Here is a 24,290-nt window from a genome sequence, read left to right on the forward strand (position 1 = left end):
ATTTCCTCTGGGGCTGCACAGTTTACTCCTGCTGCTTTACCCATTTGTTTCTCTCTTTCTCTGTGGATTAGATTTTTGTTTCTTCTTGAACACAGTTGAAAATGGTCACCTCCCTACGACAACTTCAGCTTGTACCTATACATCAAGACTATTCACGTAATGAATTAAATGCTTGAGTCCCAGTTTTAAAGGATAAAGAGCATAATTGGCCCAAATTATTTCAAGTATCTGTCCCTTGTCCAACCACCCACGGTCAGAGAGATAGGGGCTTTGTATAATATAAACAAAGCTTCAGGAGCCCAATGCTATGGGTAGGAGCATTCCCAGTAAAGGGGAAATGTGGGTGAGGTATGTAAAAAATATCCAGCACATCTAATTTTATCAAGGTATTGTATGGTGGGAGGATCACTGATGACACTAATCTTGAATAGGTACAATTTTGGGGAAATCATGTGTTATGCACTGAACTGTGCTCCCCCATCCCATATGTTGAAGCTCTAACCCTCAATGTTACAATATTTGAAGATAGGGCCTTTAAGGAGGTAATTAAGGTTTAATGAGGTCATAAGGGTGGGGCCCTAATCCAACGTGATGGTGTCTTTATAAGAAGAGAGACTCCAGGCAACTGCCCAAACAGGGAAAAGGCCACATGAGGACACACAGAGAGGAAAACCATCTCAGGCCAAGGAAAGAGGCCTCAGGAGGACCTGAACCTGCTGACGTCTTGATCTTGGATTTGCAGGTTCCAGAATTGTGAGAAATAAATTTCTATTGTTTAAGCCACCCATTCAGTGGTATTTTATTATGACAGTCCTAGCAAACCAAATACATCATGTAACCTCTCTGTGCCTCTATGAACATTGTTTGTGAAAAAAGGCTATGCACTGCGGGTGGTAATCCTTGTGGGTTTTTCCACCTCTAACTTCAGGTGATTCATCTTGACTATGGTTTTGGGGTTGGATAATGTGTGCCCACCATATCAGTTAAAAGCAATTAAGGTCATTTGGTAGTTACAGGCACATTTTGTGTAAAATCTTTTTTTTTAAACTGGCTTTATTATTTTATCTCTTTTGTTAAGAAGGAGAAAGAGTCTATGATCTGACTTCACTGTATTTTTTCTGGATATCATATCTGTGTATTGAGAGCACACCATATGACAGAAAGCTGCTGTAAATTTAATAATGTATTTTAAAATTTCTTCATCATAGTGAACTCAAATCTGATTCTCTATCCATCAGTCCCAGTTGTATACTCTGATTTTGCTTTTTTGTTGTTAATATCACTTTAAAAATGGGGTCCCCAGAATTTAATCCAATTTTCTAAATGTGGTTGAACCAAGGAAGAGAGGTTGTGGAAAAATCAGCTTTTATTAATTCATCCCAAGATTACATTAGCTTTTTTGGGTAGTCATTCTTCCTGCAGTTAATCAGATATCAATTCCTCAGGAAGTTTTTTTAAGTCTATCTATAGAAACCTATGTGGTACTGTCACCTGGGTTTGTAATAATTTGTTTAATAATCTATTTCCCTCACTTGACTCTAACATGAGGGCAGAGACTATGTTGTTTACCTCCTCATTTTTACTGCATCTTCAGTGTCTAATACAATGTCTGGATCATAGAAAGATTCAGCATACATTTGCTGAATTAAATGACTGATACATTTGTTTTGAAAAATCAAAATGTGAATAAATGGAGTAATTGTTATGCTTCCACATGCATATGGAGCAAGTTTAAGGCTGTTCTGAATCACCTTAATTTCAGTATCAGGTGGAGCACATTCTTGAACACAACTTTGAGCAAATAGCTTGAAGATAGATGCAAGTACATAGGTAGATCTTTAGAAGAATTATTTTATATTGAAGCTAAATATAAAATAAACTTTACCTCAGTGTTGTCCAGAGAAAATATTTGAATAATTCCAATATATATTATTTATGATTTTGTGTGCATGCATGCCCCGGTGGGAGTGGGGGAGAGAGAGAGAGACAGAAAGAGAAAGAGAAAAAGAGAGAGAGAGAGAGAGAGAGAGAGAGAGAGAGAGAGAGAAATATGAAGGAAGAGTGTGAAGTGAGGAAAGGCTGAGAAGAGAAATAACAATTTTAATAGGTTAAGATCCTGTAAACACAGGAGGGGCTTAGAATTTAGTGGAAGAGACCAACTGGGAAATGGATAATTATGGTACAGATTATTAGAATAAGGAAACTGCATAGTTTAAAAATGTGATCTGGCTCTTCTTGAGGTAGCCAGGAAAGCTGTCACAGATAAAGTGAAATTTGATTTTAGCCTTGAGGAGGAAAGAATCAATGGTCTTTGTGGCAGAGCGGAAGGGAACAAAGCTCCAGCTGACTAATTTGACTTTTCTGTCTTCGTAGCTTTTCCAAAGTTCAATTTTTTATCGAGGTTTTTATCATCACCTTTTCATGACTGAAACCAGCTTCTCTGAGTGGAATATGTCTCTCTCATGTTCTAGAACGACTGAGGTAGCAGCAGCCATGAAGTGACAGTCTCATATACCTTGGGTTTGCCATTAATGAACTGTGTGGTTTTAGGCGAGTCATTTACTCTTTCCAGGCCTAAAAGGTTTAATTAGATAATCTTCCCTGTTCCTTCCAGTTCCAAGAATTTGTGAGCCTTTAGAAAAAGACATTGGGATTGACATATATACACTAATATGTATAGAATAGATAACTGATAAGAACCAGCTGTATAAAAATAAATAAATAAAATTAAATTAAAAAAGAAAAAGAAATGAAAAAGACATTGGGTCCTCGTATTAAGGGGATTTTTACATTTCAGTGCTGGAAGTTACACTTCCCTGTTCCCCAAGGAGTAAAAGAAACATAGTTTGTGTTAGTATTGCAGCTACTTTGATTTTTTTGTTATTTTTTACAAAGTAAATATTTTAGACACTTCTGATTATGCTAGAGTCAGGGCTAAAGCAGCTCTCGGCTCATTATCTGGTGTTTGTCGCTTATAGAAGTTACTGGCCCTTTAAAAAATAAAGAACAGGGCAAGAGGGCGCGGCCGAGGGACTCAGGTGCCAGCTAATTCGGCTTCTTCCGGAAAAGTCACCCCAAGGCCAGTCGTATAGCATCCTGGGAAATGCAGTTTCTTTTGCGGCCGCACTCCCCTAGTAACTCCTTGCTTTTGAGCATGAGACGGACTACAACCCCCAGAGGACCAAGTGGTAGCAGCGGGGCACTGTACACTTGCCGCGGCTGGGCGGCTAGTTCAAGTTGCCATAGCTGCGAGTCTGGGGAGAGCAGAGTCGGTTGCGTCGCTGCGTCCAGTCAGTTACACCTTCTGGGTCAGTGGTGGCCGCGGGAGCCGGGTGGGGCCTCGGCAATGATCCGGCATTAAGGACCTGGGGTCCTCTACTGTCTCAGGTACGTGCGCCCCACCGTCCCCTCGCTCTTTCTTTACCACTTCCCTATCCTGTCATAGACGTTTTAGGTCCCGCTTCCCCTCGTCCCAGGGGTGGGGACGCCAAAGCCGCCCGGAGATCTGGGGTAAGGCCGTGGATGGGTGGTGTGTGTGCTAAAGTTGGGGGAGACGGCGTGCCTGGCACCCCGACGACCCCCTCCCTCGGCGTGGGTGTCCACAGTCAGGTCCTGGTCAAGTCATGCAGGGAGTTTGAACTTCGTTCTCTTTTTGAGAGCGGCTTGTCCTGCCACTAGGAGCTGTGAAGCTTGAGCTGTCAAGGAGTTTGGCCTCATTCTGGCGTGTACTTGCCTGGCCTGGGATATAGTTGGACGTTTTGTACATGTTTTAGAGTCACAAAAATTTGCTACCCTTGGGAACGCTGTATCAATGACTTGTCTTTCCTATGCCAACATGGGAGTTGCCCCAGTGTCAGCTGTTGAACAGCCCCGTATTTGAGTTATTTCGTAGAAACACCTGACATTGAATTCCAGCTGCATGCTTTGTCGGTTTGATGAAGCTCAGTCACCGCCGCGGACATCTTGTAAAACCGCTTTGTATCCTTGTGCCAAGTGTTACGTAGAGTACCTATCTAACACAGGGCCTGGGCCATTGGGAGTGCTCAATATTAGTAATTTATTTTTATTAACTATACAGAGCTGTGCTAATAGAAACATAGTGTGAGCCACACTGCAAGGTGAAATTTTCTAGTACTCACACACACTAAACAAGTAAAAAGGAGCTGGTGGAATTTCTTTAAGTAATTGGTTTGGCACAGTAGATCCAAAATGTTTTCATTTCCACCTGTAGTCAGTGTGAAACTTGAGATATTTTACATCCTAAAAAACTTTAAAAAAAGGTGCTAAGTATTGCATCTAGTTTACATTTATAGCACATTAGCCGCATATGGCTAGTGACTATTGTATTGGACAGCACAGATAGAAGATTAAAATTTTGGTAGTTTCATGTTGGCACAGAGAAATTTGGGGGTGTCTGTGACTCACAGAATGAACGTAGTAGCTGCTTTGTTAAAAGAGTTAAGCATGCATCATACCTGTGTCCTCTCTGCCATTGCATGACCTCTGGGTCAACTTGAACTCTCTTGACTGTATGTTTTGATTAAGAAAATACCTTTTTTCTTGGAGTGGTTGATAGATGTATTCTCAGATACGTTTTTTCTGTGGACAACCAGCAGTTCTGTGGCTAATTTTCAATGGATTCTTACTACTTTGAAAGGCGTCACAAAGAACTGAGAGTATTTCTGTACACAGCTCTTAAAACCAAAGGCATTTTACTTTTACTTATTTAATTGCAATACTAAGTGTAGGAAGAGCTGGGCAGTTTATAAAATATTTCCTTTAGGAGTGCTAGCATGTAGTTCATTTACTGGCTTGGAAATACAGTCAGGCCATTAAATTCAGAAGTAACATATTAATTTCGTTACCTGCCTTAGTTTACCCACTGAGAGACATGCTTAGGGATAGTATCTTTGGCTAGACTTGGGCTACAGTTCACACTGCGACATGCTCTAGCCTGCCCAAGGCATGACCAGGTATGGGCGGAAGTCACCAGTGAGGAGTATGCTGGCTGGGCACTTGGGTGTGAAGAATTCCTGTGACTTCAGTGGGTCTTTTGCATGATCCAAGGAACATTTTCTCTGTTCTCTGACTTGTTGTGATATATTCTCTGCTGTGTACACAAACTGTACATAGGATGAGCTTATTTTTATCTTGAATTGTTTAAAAAAAATTAAGGTTGTGGGTGTGTTTTACTCCTTGTTTCATTTATCTGTAGGTGGTTTGGGGAAAGTGTAGGGGCAACCAAGATCATCCATTTGACTAGGCCTTTTGCCCTGAACCTCATGAAGAAATGATAGGAGGCAGACTTACGTGCCTAAGAAGAGCACTGAGCTCAGAGGACAGCAACACAGAGTTTTGGGGGTGTGCTTTGTAAGTATGCTTCCTCCCTGAGTTTCTGAGATAACATATTTTTGCATATTTATAGTGGAAAAGAATATGGCAACAAATAGGCTTGTAAGGAGCAAGAAACCCCTTTCTAACATGCAGTATCACAATTAAATAGGATGGTTGTACATGCAGTGTTACAAAAATTCAGGGGAACGAACTAGATACCTTAATAAAAGCAATAATAATGCATCTGCTTCTATTAGACAAGTATTTGAGAACCTATTTTGTCTCAGGCCCTGTATAGGTACCTTTTACATGTTGTATATAATACATTTATTATCCTTCTGTTTATTTTAGAAATGAGGCAATTGAGGCTCAGATAGGTTATTTGGTTTGCTTGGATTCTGCAGCCAAAAGAGTGGTCTTCATCCCCAGGTCTTCTGACTCTAAATCCCAGTCCTGCCCACTACACAGAGGCCACATTGTGGTCTCTGATTGCCCTCTAATAGGGTTTGATTTGCGGTTAGTATTTTTATATTGTGTACCATATAAGCCACGTTTCTTGTTATTCATCTCTTTAAATGTTCAAAGGCTTCTATTATCTTTCTTAGTTTTTTTTTCAAGATATCAATATAATGGTCTTTATGTTATTATTGAGGTAAGCGGTAACTGTATCTGTGATTTCTATAAGTGTATGTATGCAACATAAATTGTCATTGATAATCAAGAGGATAGTATTAACTCAGGTTTTGCATCATAGATTTAAAATTCGGGACACTTTAGCATTTTCACGTTTCATTTAGATAAAGGGCACTTAAACATGTAGGGAAGACCGATTGGGGTCTTGTAATAACACTTTGTTTAAGATAAATGTGTAAAAGGTTCTTAGAATGAAAGAATATTAGAGCTGGAGGGGCCTGTTAGGATAATTTAGTCCAGAAATTTTCAACTGCAGTCTTAACACATTTGGGAGTAATATATAAATAACCTAGAGTAGATTCACTGTAATCCATGTAATAATGTCACTGGGTTGATTCTAATATGAAATGTTTCAATATATTCGTACTATTCTGTAGTGTTTTTCTTTCTTGTAATAATGTACATATAAAATTTTACCTTGTCTCTTTTAACTGCTACATAGTATCCCAAATGACTAGATACATTTAATGTATCCCTTATCAGTGGATTTGTGGTTTTTTTTTTTTTACTACTATAAATAATTCTGCCATGAAGCTCTTTTACCGACATCTACATCTAAGGGTATACATACATCTTATACATACATCTCCTTTTGTTTTTCTTAGGGATATAGTTATAGAAGTAGAATCTCTGGGTCAAAACATGTGCATATTACTTATTTTTACTTGCCAGATTGTTCTTTAGAAAAGCTATCCTAGTTAATATTCTTACAGCAAGGTGTGCCCTTGGTGGTGAGAACTTTTTTTCACAGGTACAAAACAGATAAAAAGGAATATCATTACTTTAATTTGCAATTTTTTAATTAGTGAAATAGAATATATTACATGTATTCTGTGAATTGCCTGTTTATCCTGTGGACCTTTTACTACTGGAATGTTCTTTTTTCTATTTTTTTAAAGAGATGATAAATTCTTTGGTTTTCATATAATCCAAATATTTTTCTGAGTTTTTACTTTAGTTCTTCAACCTTGTTTCTGGTGTCTTATTAATAATTATGAATGATGCTAAGAGGCTTATCAGGTCTTTATCAGATATTTAGCACCTCCCTGAAATTCATATAACCCTTGATATGTATCTGTACAATACTGGTACTTGGATTGTTTGGGAGATGGGAGTATTTGTGGTTACATGAATCCATTTAGCTGATGAACATTTAAAATCTACTTTATGAACAGTGTTTGCCATGAAACAGGTACTCATGAATGAATGAGCTCATAGATGAATGAATAGGTGAATTAAGGCTAAGCCTGAACTAGGCTTTTAGTGAAGACAGACTTCTTGGAAGAAGTGAGCTCTGATTATTTAAAAAGAAAGAGGGACTTCCCTGGTGGCACAGTGGTTAAGAATCGGCCTGCCAATGCAGGGGACACAGGTTCGAGTCCTAGTCTGGGAAGATCCTGCATGCCGCGGAGCAACTAAGTCCGTGCGCCACAACTACTGAGCCTGTGTTCTAGAGCCTGTGAGCCAAAACGACTGAGCCCGCGTGCTGCAAATACTGAAGCCCACGTGCCTAGAGCCCGTGCTTCACGACCGCAATGAGAAGGCTGCGCACTGCAAGGAAGAGTAGCCCCCACTCGCCGCAACTAGAGAAAGCCCGCGTTCAGCAACAAAGACCCAATGCAGCTGAAAATAAATACATAAATTTATTTAAAAAAAACGTTAAATTAAAAAAAGAGATAATTTTATAGATTGTAGGAAGAAGGAAAAAGCTCGATGGCGGGAGAGTGAAGGCTTTAAAATGGCAAAAACGGGTTAGCTTATGAGTGGTAATTGGTACATTAAAACAGTACTGAGAATGGACACAGATAGTAAAGAGCCTAGGTAATTTGGAGTGTGTAGAGCTTTATAGTACCAATAAATAATAATTGAGGAATGTAGGTAGCTGCAAATAGCAATGAGAAAGTGATTTGCAATAATTCAAGCAGACCTAGGTTTGATTCAGTTATAAGTTTTAACACATTCAAATGAATTTGAAATGATTATCCTTGTTTACTCTAAAGACATATCAAGTATTCATATTTATACCGTTTTGCAGTTCAATCCATATTGTCTGAGGACTTAAGATAATTAATCTAGGCTATTTACTGCAAAAATTATTTCATCCAACATTTATTTAATTAGAATCACCAATTGCAAAGTCCTGTACTTTGAAATATGTTTTTTGGATTAATCAGACCGTGTAATAAGGAGAAGTTAATTGTAAATTCATTAAAAAATATTCCAGCTACACACCAGGCGCTATGGTCGGTGTTGAAATACAGCCATGAACAAAGTAAATGGAGTCTATCATGAGATTTAGAGACTAGAAGGGAGACAGACAAGTAAACAGCCAGTTAGCTATGTCTGGGCTGTGAGGAGTTGGTGTCCAAGGTGGGCTCTTGGCCCAGGGTTAAGGTGGGGGCAGTGAAGGAAGGCTTTCTAGAGGAAGTTTCCTCTGAACTGAGACTTGAAGGACAAGTAAGAGTTAGCCAAAGGAAAAGGAGTGAAAAGAATGTTTAGGTGGTGAATCCAGCATAGGTATAATGGTGAGATGAGCATAACATATTTGAGAAATTGAAAAAGATTCTGTGGTAGGAATAATTACATACTATGGACATTTTAAATTATTGTCTTGCTATAAGTAGGGAACTATAAGTATGCAGACAGAGAAAAGATCACTTCTGGCTGGAGATGGAAGGCTTCGCTGAGATTGTATTATTTGACCTTTACCTGGAAAGATGGGTGGAATTTATATAGGTGGCAATGGTCAACAGCAGACGGCATTTCAGTCAGACCTAATGGCATTAGTGAGGGATGGAAGTGGTAGGAGAATAGCTGGTGTAATAGCTAAATGTAGGCCTTATATTTTCTGTGATTCTTTCGTTAAGAGAAGGGTGGCTTGATTAGGGTCTTGAATTCCTGATTCAAGAACCTAGACTCAATCACATGGGCAGTGGAGTGTCAGTGAAGGTTGGAATGGATAGAAAAAGACTCAGAGAAACCATTATAGTGGCTAGTAATGAGTTAAGAAAAGTCCTGAATTATGAATGGCGCTGGTGGTAATGAGAAGGGATACATACATGGTTAGGCATCTGGGCCTTGAAGAAAGGCTCACGACTCGGCTCTGCTGTTGGAAGCTGTGTAACCTTGGGTACCTCACCTAGCTTCTTTAAGCCTCTTATCTACATATCATGATGACAATGGTACTTACCTTGTAGGCTTATTGTCATAGAGCAAGCTGTGATGTTAGAGCATTAGCTATTCAGCATTATTATTTCAACTTTTGTTTTTTGAAAGTTTTTAAAATTGAGGTTCTTAAGTGGAGTTTACATCCATGTACTTGCAGTAATTCAGTGTTTCAATGTAACTGGTTTTATATGATATTGAGCTGTATTTTATTATAGTTGGATTCCTTTCTAATTCTATATCTTTAAAATTTTTATGTATACATTTAAAAATATTAAAGGAAACAGTTCATGGTACAAAGTATTCCAATCACCTTTTAAAAAAAATTAGAAGTTTTTGTTATATCTTGGAAAGAATATATACATCATTCTTTTTACCCACTTTAAAAATTAAGAATAAAAAATACCAAACTCTTGAGTAATCATATTTCTAAGTACAGTAAAAAAGTGTTCCAGTTCATTATTATAGAAGAGTTAAAGGGAGATCTAAAGATATAAAGTAAAAGAAGAGTGGGGGAAGAAAGAAATATGGGGTTTCAGAAAGAGTGGAGGAAAAATATTCATAATACTTTTTTTTTTAAGTTTAAGGCTTTAGGATATGATTTCTGGGAAAAAAAAAAAAGGGAATGCTTTTCGGCTTGAAAGAGGTTGTAAATATTCCTAATACGAGACAGGATTATTTAAAACTCATCTTAAAATAGCTGTAGAAAATTGGATGTATAGCAGATTTACATAGTATTAATACTTTATTATCTTATACTGTATTCATTATATAAACCTTTAGTTCTGAGTAAATGGGTACATATGGAATAGTTTGGCCTTAAATGCATTGGTTGTGTGTGTATAGTGGGGGGAATGGATCGTAAGAAATATGGTAGGGAAGGACAAAAGAACCCCCAGACATTTCAGTGATTGGACAATGTATTTGGAATTTACACAGTTCTTTTGCATCTAAGAATGCTGTGGAAAAGGCACTGGCTTAGAGACACAAGATCTAGGTTCCAGTTCTGTTATTGTAACTTTATCAAAGCAATCATGAATAAGTATTTTACTTAAAACTTTGTTTTCCTTTAGCAACAAAAGTAAAGGGTTGTAATTATACCAATTTTATAGGATTCAGGTGGAGATCAAAAGAGAAAATGCTAATGAAAATTCTTTGTAAGCTATAAAGCAATATGCAAATTTAAGGTATAAATAGCAATAAGAAATATTTCCCTTTCTTAAAATTTTTAATGTTTTGTTCACTAGGAAAGTCAAGAGGAGTTTCTGTTTCTACTTGAAAAACTAATAGGAAGAAAACAAGCTTTATAATACACTTAAGAAATAGTATGTTTCTTTTCTTTTTTTTTTCTTTTTGCAGTATGCGGGCCTCTCACTGTTGTGGCCTCTCCCGTTGTGGAGCACAGGCTCCGGACGCGCAGGCTCAGTGGCCATGGCTCACGGGCCCAGCCGCTCCGCGGCATGTGGGATCTTCCCAGACTGGGGCACGAACCCGTGTCCCCTGCGTCGGCAGGCGGACTCTTGACCCCTGCACCACCAGGGAAGCCTGTATGTTTCTTTTGAAAACCTTAACGTTACAGGGAACAAATAAATAGCTCCAACTGATATTTATGATTACTTTCTCAAAAATTGGTGGCCTGTCACTTGTTATATCAATTGTTAATGCTTATTTTGTGCATCCTAGTATGAACCTGTCCTTTTTTGCTTCTACGGTTAGAAGAGGCTGAAACCAACCTGTTTTCTCAAGGAGAGCAGGCTCGAGAGGAAACGTCAGGAAATTAACCATCTTCTGAACCAAATCAAATGACTTACTAGTAACCTATATATATCAGTTGGCCTTTACTGCATAATAAATAAAACCTTGCCGGTATACAACAGTACACTTTGTCTGCTTATCTTGGCTAGACTCATTTGTTTGAGCTCAGCTGTCTGGTCTGCTGATCCAAGCTGGAAGCCACTGGGGCAACCACGTTTCCCACACCTTCCGGTGGGATAGCGTGGGCATGTCCTCATGGTGATGGAAGAGTTGTGGGGGAGTAGGTTCCAGTGCGTAATCCCATTTCAAGCATCTGCTTGTGCCATGTCAGCGAAAATCCAATTGGCCAAAGTAGGTCAAATAGCTGAGCTCAGAGACAGGGGGTAACTCTACCTATGGTGGGAGGGCAGTGCATCTTGGGAGGGGTGAAGAATTGGAGCCAGATTATGCAAGGTACAACACTGTTCTGCATTTAATTTCTTCTATATACAATAGTGTGAAAACATTCTAAGTAGTTTGCTGAATATCAAGTCCTTATGCTCAATGCTTGTATCTTGTTCTGGTTCTACAGTGTATAGGCATGGCTAATATCGAAGCTGTATTACTCAATTTTTCCCTTCTGGTCTGTAGAGGAAAGCATTATCTTTTGAGCATTTAACCTTGATTAATTCTTCACAGCTGAATTGCTCATTTTTAACTGGAGAATGAGGCTGATAAACTTCCTTTGTCTTGGTTCTTTATCCAAAATAGGGTTACAAACTCAACTGCTAATTGGATAACACACTGCTGAAGCAGGCCCAGTGGGGACTGCAAAGGGCAAAGGGCAAGAGGAAGGTACATGACAAACTCCAGGGCAGCCACTATTTACGTCTGTGTTGCCATGGGAAAATTCATCCCCAGTGTTGCCAGATCTTTGGATTTTTCTAGAAAAACTGGAAATTAGATTTTTTATGTGAAGTCTCTTTGTTTTCAAATTAAGGTTTTAAGGTAACACAATGAGTGTTATTTAAAAATACATACTGGTTGGCTGGATTTGGTCTATAGTTCTCCACTTTTCATCCTCTGATTTAAACAGAATGGTGTTAGAAACTCGGGGATCCTAGCTCTGTCTTTGCCCAGGCTGATCTCTTGCCCAATCTGGAACAGTTTGGACAATTATTAGGGGTTGGCTGCACCCCTAGAGGGCTGCATTATTGTCTGCTGTTTCGGGAATAGTGTAGTTTGTATTTATTTTTTATCTGTCAGCAAATAGAGTACAATTCTAGGGCTTAACTACAAGTAAGAAATCCATCTTCTGTTTGTTAGCATCCATTTCTGTTTTTTTTTTTTTCTCTTGGGCTTTTGTTTATTGTTTTTTATCTTGACATGTTTTAATTTAATTTTTTAAACTGGCTCATTTATTTTAGAAGTATGTGTAGGTTTAAGAGTCTAAAATATCTATGAGACAGGGAAAGAGTTGTTAAGTAACTTTATTTTCTTTTAAAACTGCACTAATTTTTAACAACTGGCAGATATATAATCAAGCAGCTACTAGTTTTATCTCCATGTCTGAGTAAACAGTCATTTTGTATGCCACATAGCCTTTTCCAGAAATGCCCCTGCCCCCTGCTTGATGGGTCCTGGTCCATGTGACTCTGCCTTCTTAACTCTAGCAAGGGGAGCAAAATGGAGCCCGGGGGCTGAGTCCTCCTGGCATCATCCATGGAGTAGAGGTATGTGTGTGTGAGAGAGATAGAGGAAGGGAGGGAGGGAGGAAGGAGGAGGGACGAAGAGAGGAAATGGATGGCAACAACAGGAATAAGTGGAACATACAATAAAAAATCAAATCTAGTGTATTTGGAATATTAGTATATGTGTGTTAGTATACATATATACTTAATTCTGTAAATCAGAAGGTCTCAACTGGGAATGATTTTACTCACCCACCCCATTCCTGCCCCAGGGGATATTTAGGAATATCCAGAGACAGTTTTATAGCCATGCCCTGGTGGAAGGATGGGAGAGCTCTGCTTATTTGTCTCTTCTCTAGTTCCTCTGAGACAGATGGTTTTTAACTGAATCTCATTTCTTTGTCTCATCCATCTGTCAAACTTCTTCTCATCCTTCCAGATGGGTGGAAAGATCCTAACCTGACTCCCCTGGCATTTTGTCATGTTACTTAGTTCACCATATATAGAACTTTTACAAGTCTTTCTCTCCCATCATGGACTGTGACTTATTTACTTTCATCTTTCATTTTTGATTTAGTGACGATTCAGTAAATGACGAATGCATGAATCTGTTGTACCTCTTTGATTCTGTTGCTGTGGCTTATATTATCTCCTGGCTTAACTGAGAACTAGCTACTGGACTGGACAGTTGACTTGGATCTTTTTTTGTGAGGAGACTAGCAGTCCTCATTATGTTTAATTTTATTCCCCAACAAAAGATAATAAATTCAAATTGTAACATTACAATAAAACATTTAATTATTCAGGAGCAGGGCAAGACAAATTATAATTAGCTCCCTCTTATGCGTCCTCGTATAGGTGGTAATAGATGCTGTTGAGTAGCCCAAGCAGTCTTAAGCTAAAGATTTGGCATGAGATCTCAACCACTCTGTCACCTTGGAAAATGTCCCCGCCACATGGAGCTGGCCTTGGGTTGTGGGCAGTTGATGACTTGACGTTTGGTGTTCTTGATTCACTCTCAGTCCAGCAGATCTCCTCAGAGTGCCAGGTGTGTTAGAGTTCTGGGCCTTGTGGTGTCAACAGTGAATACGTAGAGTAAATGCCTCCCCTCATGGAACTTACATGAGGACTGGAACAAAATCCACACTTCTCTCAGCCTTGAAGCTCTCCATGTGCTGTCCCTAGCCTGCTTCTCAGACTTCATCCCATGCCACCTTACTCCTTGCTCTCTGTGCTCCTGCCTTTTGCTGTTTCTCAAACCTGCCAAACTCCTTCCTACTTCATGCGCTCTGCATTTGCTCTTCCGCCTGTCTAGAATTCGGTTCCCCCCAGATGTCCGTGTGACTGGTTCCTTCTCATCATTAAGTTCTCTGACTATGAGACCCCTGTCCTGACCACTTTTCTCTAAAAAAGCTCTCCCAATCCCATTTACTCTTAAATATTCTATTTTCAATTTTAGTTTTACTGGAGTATAGTTGATTTACAATGTTGTGTTAGTTTCCAGTGAACAGCAAAGTGAGCCAGTTATACATATACATATATTCATTCTTTTTTAGATTCTCATATAGGTTATCACAGAATATTGAGTCAAGTTCCCTGTGCTATACAGTAGGTCCTTGTTGGTTATCTGTCTTATATATAGGGGTGTGTGTGTGTGTGTGTGTGTGTGTGTGTGTGTGTGTTCATCCCAAGCTCCTGACTTATCCCTCCCTGCCATGTTTCCCCTTTGGTAACCATAAGTTTGTTTTCGATATCTGTAAGTCTGTTTCTGTTTTGTAAATAAGGTCATTTGTATCTTTTTTAAAAAAATTTGATGCCACATATGAGTGATATCATATATTTGTCTTTCTCTGTCTGACTTACTTCACCTAGTATGATAATCTCTAGGTCCATCCACATTGCTGAAAATGGCATTATTTCATTCTTTTTTATGGCCGAGTAAAATTCCATTGTATATATGTACCACATCTTCTTTATCCATTCCTCTGGTGATGGACATTTCAGTTGCTTCCATGTCTTGGCTTTTGTAAATAGTGCTGCAGTGAACATTGGGATGCACGTATTCTTTCAGATTATGGTTTTCTTTGGATATGCCCAGAAATGGGATTGCTTGATCATAGGTAGTTCTATTTTTAGTTTTTTAAGGAACCTCCATACTGTTCTCCATAGCGGTTGTGCCAATTTACATTCCCACCAACAGTGCAAGAGGGTACCCTTTTCTCCACATCGTCTCCAGCATTTGTTGTTTGTAGACTTTTTGATGATAGCCATCCTGACCTGTGTGAGGTGATACCTAATTGTCATTTTGATTTGCATTTCTCTGATAATTAGTGATGTTGAGCATCTTTCTGTGTGCTTTTTGGCCCTCTGTATGTCTTCTTTGGAGAAATGTCTATTTAGATCTTCTGCCCATTTTTTAATTGGGTTGTTTGTTTTTTTGACATAGAGCTGCATGAGCCGTTTGTATATTTTGGAGATTAACCCCTTGTTGGTCTCTTTGTTTGAAAATATTTTCTCCTATTCTGTGGGCTGTCTTTTAATTTTGTTTATGCTTTCTTTTGCTGTGTAGATGCTTTTAAGTTTAATTAGGCCCCATTTGTCTATTTTTGTTTTTATTTTCATTACCCTAGGACAGCAGTCCCAACCTTTTTGGCACCAGGGACCGGTTTCATGGAAGACAATTTTTCTATGGACCAGGGCAGGGGGTATGGTTTCAGGATGATTCAAGCTCATTACATTAATTTGCGCTTTATTTCTATTATTATTACATTGTAATATATAATGAAATAATTATACAACTCACCATAATGCAGAATCAGTGGGAGCCCTGAGCTTGTATTCACTTGCCACTCACTGATAGGGTTTTGATATGAGTCTGCAAACAATTGATTTGTTATGGTCTCCATGCAGTCAAACCTCTCTGCTAACGATAATCTGTATTTGCAGCTGTTCCCCAGTGCTAGCATCACTGCCTCAGCTCCACCTCAGATCATCAGGCATTAGATTTTCATAAGGAGTGTGCAATCTAGATCCCACACATGCGCAGTTCACAGTAGGGTTCACGCTCCTATGAGAATCTAATACTGCTGCTGATTTGACAGGAGGCGGAGCTCAGGCGGTAATGTGAGCGATGGGGAGTGGCCGTAAATACAGACGAAGCTTTGCTCACTCACACGATGCTCACCTCCTGCTGTGTGGCCTGGTTCCTAACAGGCCATGGACTGTCTGGGGGTTGGGGACCCCTGCTCTAGGATGTCGATCAAAAAAGATATTGCTGCGATTTATGTCAAAGAGTGTTCTGCCTATGTTTTCCTCTAAGAGTTCTATAGTGTCCAGCCTTACATTTAGGTCTTTGATCCATTTTGAGTTTATTTTTTTGTATGGTGTTAGAGAATGTTCTAATTTCATTCTTTCATGTGTAGCTGTCTAGTTTTCCCAGCACCACTTATTGAAGAGAATGTCTTTCCTCCATTGTATATTCTTGCCTCCTTTGTTGTAGATTAATTGACCATTGGTGTGTGAGTTTATTTCTGGACTTTCTGTCCTGTTCCATTGATTTGTATTTCTGTTTTTGTGCCGGTACCATACTGTTTTGATTACTGTAGCTTTAGAGTATTGTCTGAAGCCAGGGAGTTGGATTCCTCCAGCTCCATTTTTCTTTCTCAGGATAGCTTTGGTTATTTGGGGTCTTTTGTGTCTCCATATAAATTAAAAAATTTTTTGTTCTAGTTCTGTGAAAAATGCCATTGGTAATTTGATAGGGATTGTATTGAATCTGTAGATTGCCTTGGGTAGTATAGTCATTTTGACAGTATTGATTCTTCCAATCTAACTTTGATCTTATATGAATTTACCAAAAGGGTTTGAGGAGATTAAGTTACAGAGGAGGACTGACATAAAGAAGACAGATACAGGTGATAATTGTTTGTACATGGTAATCTCTGCTGGTTTGTTAACTTTTTCTCTTGAAGGATGAGGCAATCACACGTCCTACAGCTATTGAAACAGTGAGAAATGTATTAAAAATTTTGAACTTGGTTAGTGATTAGGCTTAAAATACACTCCCTAGCTGCTCCCCTGACCTCCTTTAAATATCAGCATCATTACCTTGAATATGTTCTTTGAGGACAGCTGCCTTGGACAGGGACGTTTGAGGCACTTGGAGGCCACAGAGGCAATCACCTATTTAACATGCACTAGTCAGCCTTTGTGACACATTACCCCTGATGCTGGTTGCTTATCTTTTATGGAACAGCTTGCAAATCCTAATTGTTTTAAACTGGCTCTGAGGAAAAGAGGCTTGAGAATCAATAAGTTACAGCTCTCATACATACAAATGTGCATCATTATAATGAAGACAATCTGATGGCTCTTTAGGTCAAATAAAAAAGAGGTGGACTTGAAAGTTTGTAAAGACTCACTGCAAGTTCTCTTATTAAAGGGTTGAAATTACAGGGCTGAATGCAGTTTTCTTCTCTCGCAGTGTTCAGGTTTGCATATGGGCATTTGTTTTTGATGGATAGATCCTCAGTGGGAGAGAATTGATGAAGGGTTCATTACTTGCTCTGGTGGCCGTATGTCTTCGTTATAAGGTTCATTAAGGCAGAAACAACAATATTTATGCCTTTAAATACTGATGTGTTGGGAGCAGCTAAATGAACTATTCTAAGAATTGTACCATCTGTTTTCAGACCCAGAGCTTTCTCTAAGTCTCTGGAGACTTTCACCCAAGGTCACCCATCTTAGTCCTCTCCAGAGTCTTGGAAGAAGCTCAGCGTCTGAAAAGCAGACAATGTAAATAGTACTGCTTTCCCATCAATGGTAAATTTTGTTGTACCAGTAGGTGGTAGTAAGCTGCAGAGAGTATTTACTGCTTTTTCTCCAGTTAAAGGAAATGCCTTTCTCACGTTTAACCAGGATTTAGGTGATTCAGTTTCTTTAAATTGTTCTTTAAGAGTTCTTTAATCATTCTTCAAATTTAGCAATTCTTTTCTTTTGTCAACAAACATCATGCTGAAATTTCTTATGGTAATAAGAATGCATTTCTAATCCAGCTGAACTTTTTTCTTTTAACTCTTTAAAAATAATGATGAAGATTTTTCTTGAGCGTACTAGGTGTTTTTCTACTAGTCTTAATAATTCTTCTTTGGAATTCAAATTGTAGTAATGATTAAGTATCATTCATGAACCACTTTAAATTTGTTTTCCAAAGCAGAATTTGATTGCATAAGCCATGCCAGTACACATTAATATAGTTTCACATAGTCCTTCAATTTTTAAGTTCATTCCAGTATTTAGGATGTTTAAGAGAATCATTTTTTGAATCTAATGACTGTCGTTCAACAAAATTGCAAAGAAAGAATCATACATAATTTAAAAAAAAATCATTCTTTAAGCTCACAAACTCATGATAAATGGTTTCTTTGGCCAGCCAGTACTCTTCAGTATGAAACATTAGAGATTGTCATTGAAATCCTAATTCTTTAGCTCATTGGTGAGAACTGGTGACATGACCCTACCTAGATAGATGTTAGGAGACTAGGAAGAATGGTCAGGTAAGTTGCCAGGAAGGAAAAGGAAACAGCTGCTAGGAAAAAGGGGGTTCTGAATGTATAGCTTTTATTTAAACACATTTTCCAGGTTGTCAACTTGTTATTAACCTGCTATCTCTGAAGGGGATCTTTATGTTTGTTTTTCTTTCTTTTAACTATATATTTTTCTTTCTGATTAGTCAATCATTGTAGAAAATTCAGGAAGGATAGGAATGTTTAAAAAATAGAAATCGGCTGTAAACTCTACATGGTAAATACGTATAGTTTTATTTTCTTCCCCTTTTGTCATTGTCCTTTCCTGCTCCTCTAAATTGGTATATGGGTAATTTGCATTCACATACAGACATCATATAATGTTTATTACAAAATTGGGATTCATACTTTTATCCCTTGCATTGCTGTTTAATGTCTCCAGAAACAGGGTTTTAATGTCTGTGTACTGTTCTACTACCTGTATGTACTGTGTTTTAACCATTCTCTTATAATTTGAAATATAAGTTGTTTTTATTTTCCCTGTATTATCGCTTCTCAGTAAATATCCTTATATATAAATTTCTGTATGTATTTCAGATGATTTTGTTAGGGGAAATTTTGGAAGTGTAGTTGGTAGGTTAAATGTACAAACTGCTGACATAACAGACAACTTATATCAACTTACACGTATCCAGTAGGAGAGGTTAGGAGTGTTCCTTCCCCTACAACCTGGCTAACATAGACATAATTATTTAAAGGAAAACAAGTTAATGGGCTAGAAAAGCATCTCACTGATAATTTATATTTCTTAGGTTTTAGATAGAACAGTTTTGCATGGCCATGCATATTTGTTTTTTTTTTATGTTACTGCTCAGTATGCTTTTATCAACATGGAATGAATCTAATATTTTGGGCACAATTTCACTGGGGGGAAGATTTTCAGAGGCCTGAAAATCTTATTTTCATTAATGCCACTGATATTAGGGTAAACAGTACTTTTTTAAAATTAATTTTTTACTTGTAGTATAAAATAGTACATTCTTAATGGTCAGTGAAGAGTGTATAATTGGCGCTTACTGTTTTGTGCTTCTCTTCTTAGTTATCTTAAGGAGCTCTTGGGAACTATCTTCATGGGCCAACTCTAGTGGCCAATCCTTTCTCATTTGTTTCTCTTTTCCTCCATCAACTCCATGTCTGGGGAGTGGAGGTGTTGGCTGACTGGCATCTTTTGGTAAGATTGGACCTCTGCCACCATATCTGCCTTCTGCTTTGTGACGTTTAGGGTCAGGTGCTCTCTCTGTTACCTATGAGAGGCGTGTTTGACCTTTTGAATTGTCAGTAATAGTTTTAGAAAGTGCTAAGTTTTTATCAACAGTAAAATACTAATCTAATTTCTATTTTTTTATTATAATCAGATTCTTTAATGTCTTTAAAGTCCTTCAACCCTTATGACACGTAATTGAAGTCCTTTCATATGCTATAAAAGTGAATGTTTCATAAGCTATTAAAAAAAACCATGCAAAATTCTCAGATATATCTCACCTTAAAATCTTGATATTTCTACAGGAGTTCCATCAGATGCAGGAGTTTGAAAATCTTTTATTGCTCAAAGTAATTGAAATTAAAAGCTGAAGACTTGTGTGTGAAATAGTGAAATTCATTCTGGAAAGTGTGATTTTTTTCTTATTAAAAGTATGTAATCCTTAATAGGGGTGAGAGGTTTTTCTTTTTTAATGTGACAATTACAAATAATTTAGTTAATGCTGTTGTTAATTTTGTGTAATGCTGCTAAGATTTTCTGTTTTAAATTCGTATATCCCATGTCTTTACTTGTTAATATTTATCAACTGATTATAATGTGTTTTCCATTAAGAAAGACTGCAAGGTACATATACCTGCGGTAAAAGTATAGAAGTGTGGTGTGGAAAGTTAAACACAAAATCATTCTGGTAGTTATCCCAGGGGAGGTGGGGCAGGAGTAGTACTGGGTGGAGGGTAGTGTGAGAGGGTACTAAGACTTTATTTATAGCGTTCTAAATATTTTATTAAAAATATTAGAAGCACACGTGTCAGAATGGGAAATAACAATATTAAGAATATATTCTTTAAAATAATAGGGAAATAAGGTGATAGAAATAGAATAAAGAAGACAGAAATAGAAAAGAATAATAATAACATTCTAGGTAGTAGATACATGCATGCTTGTTATATTAGTCTCTACTATTTTATATTTTAAATATTTTCTCAAATTTTAAAAAATAACCATAAAATTTTCAGTTATCACTGTTTGTAGTCAAATTGAAACTCAGACTGTCTGCTCATTAGATGAGTCTGATACACCATTTATATCCATTGAAGTTGTGTGTAGATAACTGATTATTATTAAAAGTTTGGTACTCAAAAAAATCAGGTTGTCTCATAGATGGTTATCTTGTTTCCTGCTCTCACCAGTAGCCATTATAGTTAACATCTGGTTTCCAATGTTACCTTTTTATTCTGCGTGGTATCCTAACTCCAATTTAGTTTCCAGAATTTTGACTTATTAAAATGATATTCATTATACTTTTAGATACAAAACTTTGACAGATCCAGGCATAATTATTATTTTCCATTATACAAGAAGTAGAAGGAACAGGAAATAAAAACCCCTTTACTCTGAGGCCAATGATTTGATTTGTTTTTAAGGCTCTTTATTATATGCAGCATAGATATGTCACTTAGTTTTTTTCCTGGTGCCTAATACAGATTTCATATTGCTACTTGATTCCCAGCCTCCCTCATTTTGATATTTTTATGCTTAAATGAAATGAGAGGGGGTTGAAGAGGCTGTAGACAACATGTGAACCATGGCCTGCTGCTGCCTGTAATGATTTTTACTAACTGTTAAGATTGTTCGTAAGTAGTGTTTAGGGGACAGCAGAGCAAAGTAGAATGAAAAGAATACTGAAGGTAGAGAAGCCTGGCTGAATCCTGGGTCTGCATCCTTGGTCTGCTACTTAAAATCATTATATGGTGTTGGACTTGTTACTTAACAGCTCCCCCTCAGCATCCTCGATAGATTAGGGGTTAACTGCCCATTTTAATAAGTTATTATGAGAATTAAGTTGGATTGTGTGAGCATCTATATAGTACTTAGCGTTGTAGCAGGCTCTCAGAAAATGTTGATTTTTCCTGTTTTCACTAATGGAAAATGTTGGAAAGTACATTTACATAGAGCAAACGATTTTAGGTCATGTGGCATACATAGATTTATGGGTGTGCTCACATGAGTGCGCACAGGTGTGCAGACACACACACACACACACACACACACACACAGACACACACACACACACACCGTGATTTCCTAAGTATAAAGGTGAACTTTACATTTAAGATTTCTTCTTAAGTTTATTCTTTCGGATTTAAACAGTTGTGATCCTCCAAAATCATAGCCAACAGTTGCTTCAGCCTGTTTCTTGTTCATGTTTTTTGACGTTAGAGAGCTACATCATGGGCACTGTACCTTTGTACTTCTAGACAGGGGAAGGGGGCGAGAACCAGAGAAGAGAGGTGAGGAAGGAAGTTGAGAGACCTGGGCAGAGGAGAGGCTCGAGTGTGACAGGTGTTTGCTAGCCCTGTCTCAGCCAGTTTGAAGAAGTTGGATGTTCCGTTGACTCTTTTCCTGGTGCTACAAGGACAGACTGTATTTCACTTTGAAAAACCTAAACTCACAGCAAGCTTCCTTGCTTATCTTTTTATTTAGTTTTATTTTATTTAATATTTTAAAAACATGACTACTTTCATTAAATGCTCGAGAATCTATACATATTTAGCAAATTCCCTTTATCTTGGCTTTAGATGTATGGTCATGTACTTCCCAGATGCATTCAGAATAAAGATCTAAAAATTTCAGAATATTCTTGATTATTAAAGAGAGGTTTCATCATACTGTATTTCAAAGGCCAGAAAACTGGCCATATAGATTTTAGGAAGATTATAACAATTAATGTTAAAATAAAGATTATGTTAACCTTCTATTAAGCAGAAAATGAAATTATTGGAATACTCAAACTTTCACTTTTGATAATTGAATTTTCTCTGATGCTTCTTTGTTACAAATATATTTCATTTCTTCAATTTCTATAAAAGGTATTCTGAAACTTTTGAGATCGTCTTGCATGAAATAATTTTCTTTTGCATTAGATTGAAAATCGAGGTAAGGATGGGAGGAAAGCATATTTAGAGACTTTTCTACTGATGACATTATATTCAGGATGTTTGGCTTTCTGTTTTGGTGGAGATGTTGAAGATTCCATCTTCTCACACACTTGTTATTGTAGAGTTTGTACCTCTACTACTGCATTTGTTCAATTCTACTATATTTTAAATTAAGGTGTATGAGAGTGTTCACTGTACAGTGAATGGAATTCTTTTATTTTAGGTCATTCTCTGTGTGTTGTATTTTTGTTTAAAGATGCACATGTTCTCATAGCTTAGTAGAATGGACATCAGACTAGGGCTTCCCTGGCAGTGCAGTGGTTAAGAATCCACCTGCCTATGAAGGGGACGTGGGTTCGAGCCATGGTCGGGGAAGATCCTATATGCCGCGGAAGATCCTATAAGCCTGCGCTCCACAACTACTGAGCCTGTGCTCTACAGCCCGTGAGCCACAACCACTGAGCCTGTGCACCACAGCTACTGAAGCCTGTGCACCTAGAGCCCATGCTCTGCAACAAGAGAAGCCACCGCAATGAGAAGCCTGCACACCGCAACAAAGAGTAGGTCCCGCTTGCTGCAACTAGAGAAAGCCTGTGCGCAGCAACAAAGACCCAATGCAGCCAAAAATATAAAATAAATAAATTAAAGAAAAAAGAATGGACATCAGACTAATATTGAGACCTGCAGGTTTTAGCCTTAGAGAATATCTGTGTTTTTTTTTCTTCTTCATTGTAGAGATACCAATCTATGTGTCTCATATACCTTACAGTGTTGTTGGTAGAGTTATGTGAGATACTGTATGTGAAAGAGCTTATAAAATTTAGGAGCATTGCACAAAACTAAGTGATTATTATTATTTGGAGTTGTAAATGTCTGAGGAATTGCTCATAAACCAGAAAAAACAAAGGAGGGAGAATTACATGTGGAAATGACTTGTGTTTTCAAGCTATGTGTTAGAAATTATGATGTGGCAAAGGGCTAATGTAATAAATACTTTAAAAGATCAAAAAGTAAATAGTTAAATTAATCTCTTATTTCTGTGCTCTTTACCATTTGATTGACCTTGACCTGGATTTATTTTTAAGGATTTTTGCACCTCAATGGCAGGATCCTCCAACGATTCAGACCACTTCCGCTCTCATGACCGATTGGGTCGATGGGCTGCCAGTTCAATACACAGGGAAACTCGAAATCGACCTACTGTGGATGTCACTGAGAAGGTCAACACTATAACAAGTACTTTACAGGTTAGTTTAGCAATGGTTGCATGTAATAGATTTTAACTAGGTTGAGCTAAGAAATGGTTTCAGTCGGTGTATTAGTTTTTTATGCCACAGTAACAAATTTGCACAAAACTAATGTCTAAAAAACCCAGAAATTTATTTTCTTACAGTTCTGTAGGTCAGAATCTGACCCTGGTTTCATTGGACTAAAAGCAGGATGTCAGTAGGGCTGTATTCCTTTTTGGAGGTCCTAGGGAAATATCTGTTCCTTTTCCAGCTTCTAGAGGCTGCCCACATTCCTTGTTTTGTAGCCCCTTCCTTCCTCTTCAAAGCCAGGAAGGGTGGGTTGAGTACTTCTTACATCATATCACTCTGACTACTCTTCTGTTTCCCTCTTCCACTTTTAAGGATGCTTGTGATTGAGTCCACCCAATAATCCAGGATAATCTCCTCATCTCAAGGTCCTTAACTTAATCATAGCTGCAAAATCCCTTTTGCCATATAAGGAAACGTATACATAGGTTCGAGGGATTAGGACTTGGACATCTTTGGGGGCATTATTCTGCCTAACACAGTCAGTAAAGATATATTTGAAATATATGATAGGTTGTGGAAATGTTTTGGGATAAGGCAGTATTTCCAAATAAAATACTGTGGGAGTGAAACCAATAGGAATTATTACCATAGTTTACCTTCTTGTGGACATTTGCCTTTAGAGAAGTTGT

At 37.9% G+C, this 24,290-nt stretch overlaps 1 protein-coding gene across 3 annotated transcripts in view; it reads left to right on the forward strand.

The window, feature by feature from the left end:
• Positions 1 to 3,226: 3,226 nt before the first annotated feature.
• Positions 3,227 to 24,290, forward strand: part of CEP128 (centrosomal protein 128) — a 437,869-nt gene continuing 416,805 nt past the window's right edge. For all 3 annotated transcript variants that reach the window (XM_067728864.1, XM_067728857.1, XM_067728871.1), the window contains exons 1-2: positions 3,227 to 3,387; positions 23,428 to 23,589. In XM_067728864.1, the coding sequence (XP_067584965.1) occupies positions 23,443 to 23,589 (147 nt within the window). In that variant the 5' untranslated portion in view covers positions 3,227 to 3,387; positions 23,428 to 23,442. The remainder of the gene's footprint in view (positions 3,388 to 23,427; positions 23,590 to 24,290) is intronic.

This window comes from Pseudorca crassidens, chromosome 1, assembly GCF_039906515.1.
Source record: "Pseudorca crassidens isolate mPseCra1 chromosome 1, mPseCra1.hap1, whole genome shotgun sequence".
NCBI lineage: Eukaryota > Metazoa > Chordata > Mammalia > Artiodactyla > Delphinidae > Pseudorca > Pseudorca crassidens.